The sequence below is a fragment of the Stigmatopora argus genome, chromosome 22, assembly GCF_051989625.1.
Source record: "Stigmatopora argus isolate UIUO_Sarg chromosome 22, RoL_Sarg_1.0, whole genome shotgun sequence".
In the NCBI taxonomy this organism is placed as follows: Eukaryota; Metazoa; Chordata; class Actinopteri; order Syngnathiformes; family Syngnathidae; genus Stigmatopora; species Stigmatopora argus.
The window spans coordinates 2,545,024-2,559,235 of NC_135408.1; the positions used below are offsets into that span (position 1 = coordinate 2,545,024).

The 14,212-nt window shown below is 41.7% G+C and overlaps 1 protein-coding gene across 4 annotated transcripts in view; it reads left to right on the plus strand.

The window, feature by feature from the left end:
* Positions 1-13,198, plus strand: part of nyap1 (neuronal tyrosine phosphorylated phosphoinositide-3-kinase adaptor 1) — a 38,964-nt gene extending 25,766 nt beyond the window's left edge. For 3 of the 4 annotated variants that reach the window (XM_077592989.1, XM_077592987.1, XM_077592990.1), the window contains 5 exons: positions 4,410-4,771; positions 4,846-6,600; positions 6,813-7,055; positions 7,666-7,772; positions 9,098-13,198. In XM_077592989.1, the coding sequence (XP_077449115.1) occupies positions 4,410-4,771; positions 4,846-6,600; positions 6,813-7,055; positions 7,666-7,772; positions 9,098-9,514 (2,884 nt within the window). In that variant the 3' untranslated portion in view covers positions 9,515-13,198. The remainder of the gene's footprint in view (positions 1-4,409; positions 4,772-4,845; positions 6,601-6,812; positions 7,056-7,665; positions 7,773-9,097) is intronic. The other variant, XM_077592991.1, reaches the window with a different exon arrangement.
* The last annotated feature ends 1,014 nt before the right edge of the window (positions 13,199-14,212 follow it).

Here is a 14,212-nt window from a genome sequence, read left to right on the forward strand (position 1 = left end):
TGTTCCAACCTGTAAGAGGAAACCTTTCCACCAATCTGGTATCGTAGTAGTGCAATCAGTGGATTGCAGTCATGTGCTTCTTTTTTTCACCAGAAACCTCATTGGTTAAACTGTTTGTGTTGGATGGGTTGGTACAAAAACCTGCACCCACAGCGGCCCTCGAGGACTGGTTTGGAGACCTCTGCTTTAGAGAAATGGTATCAAAGATGGATGGAATTTATGATTGTACATTGAGCATTGAAGTGAACTACAAAATGAAATATGAAATGGCAATGATGTCTTCAAGGAAGTCTGCCAAGGACAAATCTTGTTTCCAAGAATGAATGTGAAGCCACTGCATAAAATATACATTTTGTGACTCCTCGTATCCATCAAAACTAAGTAGTATGATACTGGTGTGTTAGCTGATGCTCTTAAAATATCACCACAAATTCATTTAGACAGCCACCGATTTCAATTGAGACCTCGACGATGAAAATGTGCTGCAGTGCAGGAAGTTATAAATAAGCGTTTAGCACATGCATTTTGGGAGGGGTGTCCAAACTTTTTTCCGCTTTAAAAAATAAAATAAAATGATGAAAGGGCCAATTTAAAATCTTTCGCTTTTATTTGTTAAATAGATTATCAGCATAAGGGAAAAAAGTCAAGTCCATTTTGACTAGAAGGCCAAATTGGCAGTTAAAAGTCAAAACCAGCCTTATATATAATTATATATTTACACTGGCCTGGTGGATTAGGGGTTGGCGCATCGGCCTCAGAGTTCTGAGATCGAGTGTTCAATACCATACTCCGGTTTCCTCCCACATACCAAAAAAAACGGTATGAATGCTAGGTATAAATTTATTGAGTTGAATTGAATGCCTTTATTGTCATTATATAAGTAAAAGGAGATTTAAAGCTTCACCGTGAAGTGCACAAATACATAACCAATAAATAAGTCATAAATAAATAAGTAGTCAATATAAATAAGTAGTCAACATAGATAACTAGTCAATATGAATTAGAGGTCATATAAATAAGTAGACAGGTACAAAAAGTGACTAAAGTGTTTAGCAGCCTATGGAGTTTTAGTGCAAGTACAAGATAAGACATTCTCTTTATTAGGTCCTGCTGCACTGTGATTGGCTAGCCACCAGGTCAGGGTTACCCCTGCCTGTTGCCTGTAGTTGGCTGGGATAGGCTCCATCCCCCCTTGTCACCCTCGTGAGGATAAGAAGCACAGAAAATGAATAAATATATTTACACTACTGGAAATAATTCTACATTTGTTTCAAGATGTTGCCAGATTTTCACTCCTCAGCTACTGGAGAGGCGCCACCTCCATCTCGTGTTAAAGCTGAGAAGACATTGAGCCTGAATTTAAACTTCTTGAGTGGGCTGTTTTCTATGATATTTTCAAAATTTGCTGCGGTGCAATAAAAACTGGGCAGTGAGTCGTAGTTGGCCCTCAGGCCTTTGTTTGGACACCCCTATATTATGGGGATTTAGTCGCGGTTACAGAGGATGAATCACAAGTGTACAGCTTCATGAGAATGGAGCCATAACTTAAAGCTGTCTGTGAAAGTGTTGTGGGTTGTGTCAGATGCGTTCGTAAAATCTGTCAGAAGGAGGACAGTCGCAGATTCAATGTCGGCACCCAACCTTAACCTAAAAGTTTCGGCAAGACGTTGACGGATCGCTCCGAGGCTTTATTGCATGTCCTTATTTCAAGATCATTTGCACTCAATGGTTGGAACACAAGCCATTCGCCAACACAGTCTCAGAAAGGTAGATTTGAAATAGGACACTCGCTGCATGGGGCGCCGCACTCCTCGTTAGCAACATCACCCTCGAATGAGCAGATTCAGTAAACCAGCTGATGACCTCATAATGTTTGGACCGTGCACATGCTTTTCCTCACATGATTGGGACAAAGGTTACAAAGCCACCATATTTCATTTGAGGCTTTTATTAGCCCAGTAACCCTAATGGGACTTTTATGTGGAAGAATTCATTTACACTCCAGGTAGGGGGTTTGCACATTAAGTGATTATGATTAATGGCTACGGATGAAGATCTCTTTGTGATAAAAATAAATAAAAGTGTACACATCATGTAATTTGGGTCAGAGGTGAGATAATGTGAGCTTTTACCTGCTTGTTTATCTCTTTGTAGGGCAGTCATCGGGTGCAATTAACGGTGCAGAACCTCCAATCCATTTTAACTGGGTGGTCTCCCAGTGATAATAGATTGGACGTCTAGTGATGATAATGGCACACAACTATGAGAATTCACAGCCAGTCCTCGCAGTGTAAATGAATTGGATGACGATTACTGTCAATGGTAGCGAATGAGTTTAATACTATGAATTTTAAAATAAATCTAAAATAGAGGCTGTATTTCTGTTTTTTATTCATTTTAATTAGTCAATTGTTTACACCTATCTTCTATATTTTGACAATTATAGGCTTTTTACATTAGATTAGATAACTTTATTCATCCCGTATTCAAGAAATTTCACTGTCACAGTAGCAAGAGGGTGAGAATACAGACAGTAAAAGACATTTTAGACATAAATAAATAGGTACTAAATAAGTTAATAAATAAGGGTGTTGCTGAAATAAATATATATATATATATATATATATATATATATATATATATATATATATATATATATATATATATATATATATATATATATATATATATTTTTATTTCAGCAACACCCTTATTTATTAACTTATTTAGTATATATATATACACACACACATAGATGCACATGTATATATACGGCTGGTCTTAACATTCAGCCATTTCTTTTGTTAAAGATCCGGACAGCTGATGAGAGGAAGGATCTGATCTTTTGTATATTTTTTTATCATTTTCCGCTTATCCTGACAAAGGTTAGGGGGATTTTGTATATGAAGTCTCAAATTTGCCCAATTCACCTGTTTTGGGAAATTAGGAAGATGCGGGGATATGTGGAGAAGAGAATGGTGCTTTATATTTTGTCTTCCTGTACAATAAATGGCCCTAGATTAGTGAAGCATGAATTGCAAGAAAGTATTTTGCTTCTAAGATGTAAGCTTCTGGGGAAATATGTATTTGACAGTGCCTGAAGAAATCTTGTAGCAGCCATTCTGGTCTAAATTTGGTCCTGCAGCAGCCATGTCTAATTTGAGTAGCCACAACTATGTGGAAGTACATAAGAATATGCCGGCATCTGCGGTACTTTACCTTCCTTCTAATATCGGGAAGTAGACACGTGATTCATCACGACTAACTGGAACGCGGCTCGGGCTGCCTGTTATGTTGACAACGTGTTGTAAGCTCCAGTTGTCTTCCTGTGTGCTTCACTGCATTGTTGAAACAATTCCATGTGGCCCGTATCTATATAGTACCTTACCATGCAATAATTGTTCACTTGAGGCAACTCTACATTTTTTTCAGGCTCGTTACAGATACGCACGGTCTGTTATTGCTAAAGTGCAATTAAAACAAATTGTAATATCCTGAATTAACTCTTTCAATTACTCTGGGAATAAGGTTTTATTTATTCATGTATTCCCATTCAAGAACTGATTCACTGCCATATATGGCCAAACATTGTTAAATATCAATATAAAATGGTGAAGTTGACAGAAATTAATTGATAAACAACACCCAGTGGCAATGCTGTGGATACATAATCTTACTCTAATAACTGCTGTGATTTCTTACCTCTTTCACTTAGTGCCAGTCGCAGGTGTATCGGTACATTCTCCTTGCTTCGGCGGGGAACGCCTGGGATTCATTCCCACGCAACATTGCGAGCGAGAAATTACAAATCGTTATCCGTCTCTGTGTATCCTTTGACTGATTGCGTTCAGGATGTAGTCCACTTTATGCACTAAGTTGGCTGGGATAGGCTCCAGCACCCTGTTAACCTAACCTGGATAATCAGTGTTGAAAATTGATGGGTTTAAATTACTGGACAGGAACTAAATTGTCTCGTATAACAACTTTCACTGTACATTTATGGTTAAGCAAGACTATGCCGACTCTATAACGAGAGAAAAAAAGAAGCCGTTGCACACTATTTTTGAATTATTGTTTTACGAGGCTTGTGCTGCAAATGAAGCCATAATTTCAGAAAGACACCATCAACCGCACAACAAGAGTTTCCATGGTAACGGCCGAGCGCAGAAAACAGACGTGGGTTGAGGAGTATAAAGCGCGCATGAATTCCGACAGTCTAGTATTCACTAAGAGTACTCTGTTTTGACACGAGAATTGATTTCCTAATTAAGTGCATTTGAGAGTAGAGTAAATGTGAAGAGAAGGAGATCGGTGACGTGGGGGCAAAAGATGGAGGTGGCTCTGTTGAAAAACTAACTCAAATAAATGATTGTTTCTCTGATTCTTTCATGCTTGCGCCTAAACTGCAGTTCGTCTGCAAACGACCCCTCGGCGACCGTGGGCAAAGTCAAAGACTTGGCCTCGTTCCGTCGCCACTTCCGAATGGGCTTCATGACTATGCCTGCCTCCCAGGACCTTTCACCTCACTCGTGTGCCTCAGCTATGGCGCCGCGCTCGCAATCCTGCCACGCAGTTGGCGCCGGGGACGACAGTCTGGAAAACGAAGATTACTCCGATAGCCAATCTCAACATGGTGGCCGATGCCCGCCGGTCAAGCCCAAACGTCATCCCAGCACTCGCCTCAGCTCTTCGTCTGCTGACAGCAGAGGACCTCCCGAGACGCCTCCGCCATCCTGCCACTCCCAGGCCAAGCACTCCGAGAAGAAAAATGGTTAGGATTGATGCCATCGGCTTGTGTTATTCTCTGAAAACCATCTTACTTAACATGTCGTTCTATCTCCGCAGCCATGAAGAAGTCAGACTCCGGAGACATTGGCTCCAAAAAGATGCCTCCTTTAAAACCCAAGCGAAGCCCCAGCACCCAGCTCTCCTTTGACCCGCTTCCTCCGCGTGTGCCTCATTCTGCCGCATCGCTCCCATTTCAAGGAGCCGACTCTCAGATCCAAACAGGAGACGGAGACGACGAGCCAGTCTATATAGAGATGGTGGGTCAAGTCTTCACCAGGGAGAGCCAGTCCGCCACCCCTCACCCGATCACCCCGGTGGCCACCACGCCCGATTCAGACTCGGACCAGAGCGAGGCCATCTACGAAGAGATGAAATACCCGCTACACGAGAATCGAGAATCCCACAAAATCCTGCCAGGCAAACACGAGAAGATGAAAAGTTCCAAGCATTATCACGTGGCCCCCTCGCAATCCAGTAGCTCGTCACTGCCACGACCCTCGTCCTCTTCTCCTTCCTATTCCAAACCTAAAGCTACAGTCTCGATCTCTCATTCTTCCCCCCTACCTTCCTCTGCATCATCTACCCCCGTACCACAGGTCCTATCCACCAGCCCCCATACTCCACGGGCGCCGACTCCATACCTGCTGCAAGGGAGCAAATGTGAACAAGAATCCAACACCAAGATCCCTGCCCCTTTCCCTAATCTTCTACAGCACCGCCCCCCACTGCTAGCTTTCCCTCAACCGGCGGCGGCGTCCAGCGGGGTGGGAGTGCAGAGCAAGGCTTCGGCCTCCTCGAAAATTGGGGCTCAAACATCCAGCGGGACCGCGCAAGCCGGTTCCTCATCCTCAAATAACGTTCATACTTCGAGCTCCAAAGAGCCATTGGGGGGAAGCGTGACGCCTCAAGAGAAACACAGCAGAGACTCCCAGTTGGGACCGGCTCCCGGACTCAGAGCCAGGAGTCACTCGACGCCGCTGCCCCCGTCCTCCAAATCCACGTCGCCCTTCTCCCACCATCACCACCACCACCCTCACCATCGGCCATCCCACTACCATCACTATCGCAAACCGGAGAGGGGAGACTCTCCCGCTCCGCTTAAGAACAGCTCTGAGGGCCAGGCCACCGTGCAGACCCAAACCTCTGGTACGGGCAAGGAAGGCAAGTCTGTTAGCTTTCTCTTAAAGACAGACAAAGGAGAGAAGGACCGAGACAAGGATAGGGACCGAGACAGGGTTAGAGAAAAGGATAAGGACAGGGTTAGAGAAAAGGATAAGGACAGGGTTAGAGAAAAGGATAAGGACAGGGTAAGAGAAAAGGATAAGGACAGGGTTAGAGAAAAGGATAAGGACCGGGATAGCGGCCCGCACTCTTTGCAACTGGATCCTCTTCCTTCCACCAGTGGTCCAACATCTCAAGGTAGCACCAGCTTGACTCCCACACCGCTGTCCTCGTCCCATCGCTCTCACTCTCGTCCTCATTCACGCTCTCACACGCCTCACGGCCTGCCGGCTTACAAGCCACCGTCCTCAGACAGCCCCCTCCTGTGGACTTACCCCTCTGGAGGCTTCCGGAGACCGCCGGCTTACGAGAGCTTAAGGGGAAGCTTCCAGACACCGTCCTCGCAGCAACCGTCCAGCCTCACCGGTGTTGGAGAGGGTGGATCCAAGGGTAGTGAGGGATCTTCAGCTCTCCAATCCAAAGCTGGCTTCATGCCCTGGGACAGCAGTGCTAACTTTGCTGCTGACGAAGGCTCCTCCTGGCCCTTGCAGAGAAAATTATCCTTTAGCCACGGGAGCAGAGACACTGAAAGTAAGTCAGAGGTTATTTTAGGTCACATTAACATGACAACAATCTTAAGCAAAAAAAGTAGCGTGTTGCTGGTACTTTAATTCCACGTTTACACGACCGTAAAGCTCTTTTTTTTGCGTTTTCACCCCCGTTATTGCTGTCATGTAAATGCAAAAAGCAAAATGGCTGATCAAACATTCTCTAAATATTCCCTCAATGTCTCCCCGCCCCAGGAGAAGAAAGACGGACTTGGAACGGCAGTGCTGACGCATTATTGCGGATGGACAAGGATGAGTTGGGAATGGGTTTACGAGGGGGTCCGTCGAGCATCCCATTGCACTATAGCGGCGCCGCAAGCAGGACCCTGGGTCACTGTGACTCGCTGTTGGGTGCGGACAGCGGTCCGGGATTCAGAGCCCTGCCCAGGATAGGGATGCCTCTTCCCTGTCAGACCTTCCCTGCCTGTCGCAACGGAGGTGGGTAGCAATCTTTCGAATGTAAACCCTCCGCAAAAAACTTTGACATTTACACCAGGTTTGTTTCCTCTGCTTTTATTTGTCCCCACACAAAACTTTAGAACTTAACAAGTTCTTTGTTGTTGTTGAATTTAACAAGTTCTTTGTTGCTGAAGCTAAACAGCTGGAAAGGATCTGACTGTCATAAAGCTAGGCCTTTGTTCTCAAATTGATTTGCCGCTTATCTTGAGAATAACAGAAAAGTGTTCCGTGAGGCAAACACATTCATTTCAGAATTCATTGCTTCTAGATTTAACCACACGAAGAAGCAAATAGAGTGCGAAACTCTCTTGACAAACACTGTCAAACTGCTTTCAGTTTGAATTTACCTGATGTTCAGTTATACAAAATACTGCACAGAACTTTTGTTGAGGCCAGCGATACAGAAAATTCTAAACATTTCCTTTCTAAAATAATGGGTTTACTGAAATTTAAGTCAAAGGAAAACTGGAAATGGAGTGAGGTAAAAACACAATTTACAGCCTTCACGTGAAGCTTGCAACAAACACTCCGGTTTATATTCCAGCATTCTCATGAGCTGACACGTTGTTTAACATTGGTGTCTTTCCAGAAGTGGGTCGGCTGGGCCGGTCCTCCTCAGCTGCTGGAGTCAGACAGGTGGGCGGAGGAGACGTCCAGAGGCAGAGCAGTCTGCCCGCACGAGAAGCCCTCAATCAGGTGCCTACAGTTTATGACTCTGAACTTCATTCATAGCTCATTTCAGACTGAACGTTAATTTTGCCCTAATTATTTCCTCCCCTTCTTTTAGAGACAGTGTTCTTTCTCCATGTCTATTTTTAGCTTATGGATATGATCACCCCGCATAATAATGGCGCAAAACAATAAGAGCAGGTACATGACGCAGGCACATACGTAGGCGCACCAATGTGTGAAAATAGTGATGGTAGAAGGTGCTGTTTCGGTGTTATAAGCAGCAGGTTTCTTGCAGCATCCCGACTGCATTGTAAGTGCTGACGCACTTTGAAAGTGCTGCAGAGACAGTCTGCATGCGCCTGGATGGCTCGCCCTCAACTTGAAGAGATGAAGTGGTGCTACATCCTGGTGGGGCTGAGAAGGAACTGCAGTTGTGCTAGTACATGTTTATTACTAAGTGATACTTTGTGCAGATTTTTATGGGATGTTTACTACATGTAATGACCAAAATGTTGAGACACTTCATAATTGATTCATAATCCATTTTCTTCTTTAGTGCGCTATTCAGATGGTGGAACAATTATAATCTGCATTAATCTTAGCCTGGAATTCTCATATTTTGGTTATTTGATCATTCCTTTTTTTCTTTCATTAACTTTTATGCATGCCATTATTATCGTTGTCTTCATTTGATTGAAATTGCGGTCATGCGTTTCTAAACTGTTAATAGGTTTCAGTGTGACGAGATTTGACACATTTTTAATTCAAGCAAATTTGAACAGAGCATGAACATCTTTTTTCTTTTTAATCCATAACACTATCCTGATTTTCACTCTTTTTGCTTATCATTTTGTGACCCACAGTGTATTAGTATATTGGTTTTAGCATGTTTTAAGGTGAAGTGGCCACTATATATATATATATATATATATATATATATATATATATATATATATATATATATACACACACATATGTATATATGTATGTATATATATATATATATATATATATATATATATATATATATATATATATATATATATATATATATATATATATATATATATAATTGAAGATTATTTTACTGGCCACAATAGGACAGTGCCTACCTTCGGAAGAATTAAATATACTACAGAGGGGGTTTTGAAAGTCCAAATAATATTAAATAAAATAGACACCATAGAAACACTGTCCCTATTCCCTATCCCTATTCACCTATTGCGGCAGGTCATGGAAACAATTAACCGCGATAAACGAGGTATTACTGTACTGTATTTTTCTTTGCGTTGTCTAGATGTGACCAGGTGACATGTCTATGCTAACAAGTATGATTTCTTTTGTTTTAGCTGCACGGCCTGGCGCAGCCCAAAGTGTCCTGCAGTCCAAGCGTGTCTCGGCAACAGCAGCAGCTACAGCTCCACCAGCAGCAGTTGCAGTTAAAGCAGCAGCTCCAGCAGCTTCAGCAACAGCACCACCTGCAGCTGCAGTTCCAGCAGTTGGCCCAACTAGCACAGGGTCAGCCTGCCGCCGGGGCCACCTCTTCATCCGCGCAGACCCAGCGGGACGGCAAGTTGATGGAAGTCATCGAGCGCAAACGCTGCCTCTGCAAGGAGATCAAGGCCCACAGGCGCCCCGATAAAAGTCTGTGCAAGCAGGACAGCATGCCCATCCTCCCCAGCTGGAGACGGACGCCTGAACCTCGCAAGACCGGCACGCCGCCTTGCCAGAGGCCGCAGGCCGTCGTGTGGGACACGGCTATCTGACAGGAGGACCGATTATCGATGGGCATGAGCTCGTGTTGTTAGTTGAGAGTAGACGTGGGTTCGGCCTTTTGCTGCTGTCGCACCGGCACCGAAAAAGCGGTGACTTAAAGAACAGCAGCGATCTTGAGCTGGCGCTTCTTTACAGGTGGAAAATATTAACAGGGTTTCCAATCATTTTCTTTCCTTTCTGACCACCGCAAACGAGTCTCTTCTCTCCCTCCCCGTCCTCTGAATTTTTGGCCCAAACTCCAGCAGGTTCATTGGCTGCTGACCTGTTCAGGATTAGGCTGGATCGACTCCAGCTCCCTTACAACCATCTTGAAGAAAAGTGGTACAGGTAATGGATGGATGGACGAGTCTTCCATCATCATATCCAGACAGACATTTTCCAGTGATCATCTTCCAGTATAGCCTCAGTCGTTAGTCTGCACATGTCCAAATCGTTTCAGTAGTATTCTAATTCTCAAACCTGGTCTCAAGGCCAGGTTTTACAATCTCACTCATGTATCAGTCTTGCTGCATAGTTCATTAAATTTTCATTGTGATTCCCTATTTTTGGAGCCACTATTAAATTAGCCTGGCTGATTTTACAACAAGAATTGGGGCTTCACTGCACTTCTAACCGTGCACCTTCTCGATCAGTTGCCAGCCAACCACTAAATGGAGAGTGCATGATAAGACTTTATCAAGCGTCCTGAATAATGGTAAGAAAAAAAGTACAGAAAACGTTTAATCTGTTAGTTAGTTAGTGAAGAGTTAGTGCAGCCAAAGAACATCTTATCCCCTGTAATTGTAAGATACTAACATTTAACTTCATGGCTGCAATTGATGGTGATAGACAAACCAGAGTTGGTTTAAAAATTGTTTTTAAATTAGATTAGATTAGATTAGAACTTTATTTCATCCTGTATTCTGGAAATTTCTTGGTTGCAGTAGCAAGACAGACACAAGACACACAAGACATTGTAGACCTAGGTAAGAAACTGGAGCCACAATTAGTTTTTTTAACTTAAATTTTAAATTAACTTTGCCATATTACCATTGACAACTGTGAAATGAGGAAATAGATGAACAGCATTCCTGTTGTTTTTACAATTTGGATTTTGGTTCATAAGTTACTGGAACTCATTGACTGCCATGACAGCCACTCCTGGGCGAAATGGAATGGATGTCTTACGCCACAAATGGCACTAAAACATGAGCATTCAATGCCAGCAATCCCAGTTCAAATGCAATTTTATGTCTATTTCTATCGACAGCAGAGAGAAAAGGTCAATTTCTACTCTAAAATTGTCATTAATAATCTTTTTAGATAGTAAAAACACAGAATCAATGATGGGATAATTAATCATGATTACTCTATTAAGCAAAAACCATTTTAATTATCGTTTTGGACATAATCGTGTAGCTGTACTGCGAAATGAACATTTCTGGAAAGAGGTTTTAGTCCCACCTTAAATGTGACAGAACATAGTAAGTAATAGATATTAGTTATACTTAATCAGTGGTGCCCAGCGAGTGGCTAGCAATTAGTTCAAGGTGTCCCCCACCTCCTGCTCCCTGTCAACCGGGATGGGCACCGACACCCCCGGTATTATCGTGAAGATATGCGGTCTTCACTGTACAGAATATGCACATTTTTGAGGTGCAGGTAGATGGTTGTGACTTGACATGAGGAGTTAGCATGGTTGTGTTGTGCCATACGCCTGCTCGGTGGTTGCTCGGTTTCCCCGATACATCTACTATGTGTGCATTACTCACTACACATGACTGTGGACTTTGTGTTCTCGATTGATTCAATGTCCAGAGAAAGAAACCAGCTGGGCAAAGGAGAATACTTGCGGGCAATATCTTCCCCTGTTCATTTCAACACACATTGTAACTAGCACTCTGTTTGTAATTGCCAAATTTTGACATCATTCTTACCGTTGAGGATCACCACTTGGAGATCAGAATTGCCAAATTTCCTCCTGACTACTTGACACATAGATTTCGTCTATTTTTTTTTCTTCAATGCACAGGGAGGAATCCAATCAAGGCGCCAGTCAGAAAAGAGCGACGTGAGTCTAAAATGTTCTGTGGGTGAGTACATGTGAGACTCAATATGAAGTCGTTGAAGTCTTTCTTGACGTTTGTCAATGCATACGAGATGTCTTGGTATCAATAGATCGTTGTTGTGGATGCAAATAATCGCCGAGGTGTAAACGCTACCTACTATAACTGTTTGCGTAATACTTTTTGAATCAAGTTACTCTCTGGATATTTTTTTTCGTGCAATTTTATAGCAATATGCTCCCAGTTTGGAGGGGGCCCACATAACTGGCGCCAACTTCTAGCCTAAAAACGTACATATCTTAAGACTTTAAGAAGTCACATTTACTGTGTCATCCTCTGCATGTCACAAAACTGTAGACATACGGTCCTGTAAAAATATTGTGTAGAGATGATCATGTTCGAATTTTACATTTACATTTTCACCATGATAACACGTGGTTGTATAAAGATCTTTTTTTTCCTTCTTTTTTTTCCATTTGAGGTTCATTTCGGTACAAATGAAAGGGTACAAAACGTTGATCAATGACGCTCAATGGGTCCGGTTGTTGACCAATAAGGTACAACAAAAGGACTGTGAGTGTTGATCACCTTAAACAGAATGCTGGAACAATCTGCACAACACTTGGGAGAAATCAAACCCTAATGTACTGTAAATACATACATATGTAAAAGTGTATTGAAAATGTAGCAATTATTTCCATTTTCATACTTGTAATCAATACATATTATGTAGCATACTGTATAAACTTTGTTCACTTGTTTTTCTAGGAGTATTTTATCTGCTGCAGCCAGTCCTTGCATTACTTAGAGTTGTAATACACATTAAACGCCCTTGAAGTGAAGGGCCACTCCAACAGTTTATTTATGCAAGATTCCCTTTAAAAATCGGTTTCATTTTTGCATTTATTTTTACACATTCTATTTATGGACAACAGCTCACCATTCTCTTGCTGCTATCTCAAAATTGCAAATTTTCATTAACTTACACGAGGAAACATGGTTAATATACGAGTAGTTATTGTCACATTTTCTTTTTACATCTTGAGAAGCCACGTAAACAGGATATGTGAAAGTGAGCCTTCTGTAAAAGTATAAAGGCGTTTGAATGTCTCTTGATCGTTGTAGTTTTTTGATAGTTAGCACCAAAATGTAACCCTGTGAGAAGAAGACCTACCTATGTGTTAGAGAGTCACTGCTTGGCCTTTTGCTTTTAGTTTCGCCTGCGCATGTTCTGCCTTTCTTTATTAACTTATTTTCGGACAATTGGCTTCCATTTTCAAAAAAAAAAAAACACAAGCCAGGTGGAAGGAAATGGGTAGGTGCAATGCATGCAGAGACTCTTTTCACACACACACATTACTGATATAATCTTGAATATTGTGCCCAATTTGATTTCTAATACCAACGAATCACCTTATTATGGTTCCTTTTCACTGACTAATAGCGGCGTTAGGGACCTTTCCAGAACTATTTTACAAAAACTGATGGTTTTGTGTGTCTACTAAAACAGTGGCCATTATATGAGTGCCATACTATATTGATATGGTAAGATATACGATGTAACTTGGAAATCACTGTAGTGCTATATTTGCATTGATATTGTCATTCAAATAAATTTTATATAATGAACTTTACACAACAAACTGGATTGTTTTCCCCTCCTCATCTGTCACTGTCATGCTGTTCTAGTAAATATAGAGGGCACTCTTCATAAGCATGGTGTGTCAATATACTAATACGTACTACCAACCTTTATAGTTTGAACCATAACGATTGTTTTAGACTGCATTTTTACATAACAGACCCCCTAAAAAATGAATAGATCAAAGATCCAGGACAATTGGACGTTTTGCTTCTCGCGGCATGTTGAGTCAGCCATCTTTTTGGTTTTACAGCTCCTCTTTTAGCCTGGAATAATCCTCTATGATTATCAAAAGAGGAAAAATTGGAAATAAAAAGATTTCATGCTTGTGGCAATTAATGAGCTTTCTTGTGGAATAAGCGCCAAATCTCTCCTTTATGTTTGTATGATAAATTGCATTTTCCATACAAAGGGGGTCATTTATTCAGAAATTACACATTCGTAATGGATTTCTTCAATGGTAACTATATGCTAACAATGCTATCCCCTTAGATGTAGACAGGGAATGTACTTAGTAGGATAATTGGCATAATTGTTTATAAGTCTTTATTGGGAAATATTCTTATTTCATATTGAATTTAAAATACATGTAGGATGTTAAACAGTGCTGTGATACACTGGCAAACCAGTTCATGACCCTTCATTTGCTGGAATAGGCTCCAGCACCCTAAAAGCCCCTAGTGAGTATAAGCTGTATGAAAAATAGATAGATATATAGATGAAACTTTATTCATCCCGTACTCACTTTGTTGCAGTAGCAAGAAGGTGAAAAGATAGACGCAAGAAAAGACATTGTGGACTTAAAAAAGAGAAATAAACGTGTTATAAGAAATATACAAACAAAAACTATACAAATGGAGAACAGACAGAATAAGTATATACACACGACTATTGCTTCCGGTATTGGACATGTAAATGTATGAGATAGGGTTAGGGGTTAAGGTTAGGTTAATAAATATATAAATATATAAATAAATAGTTAAACGTGTTGATGATATATA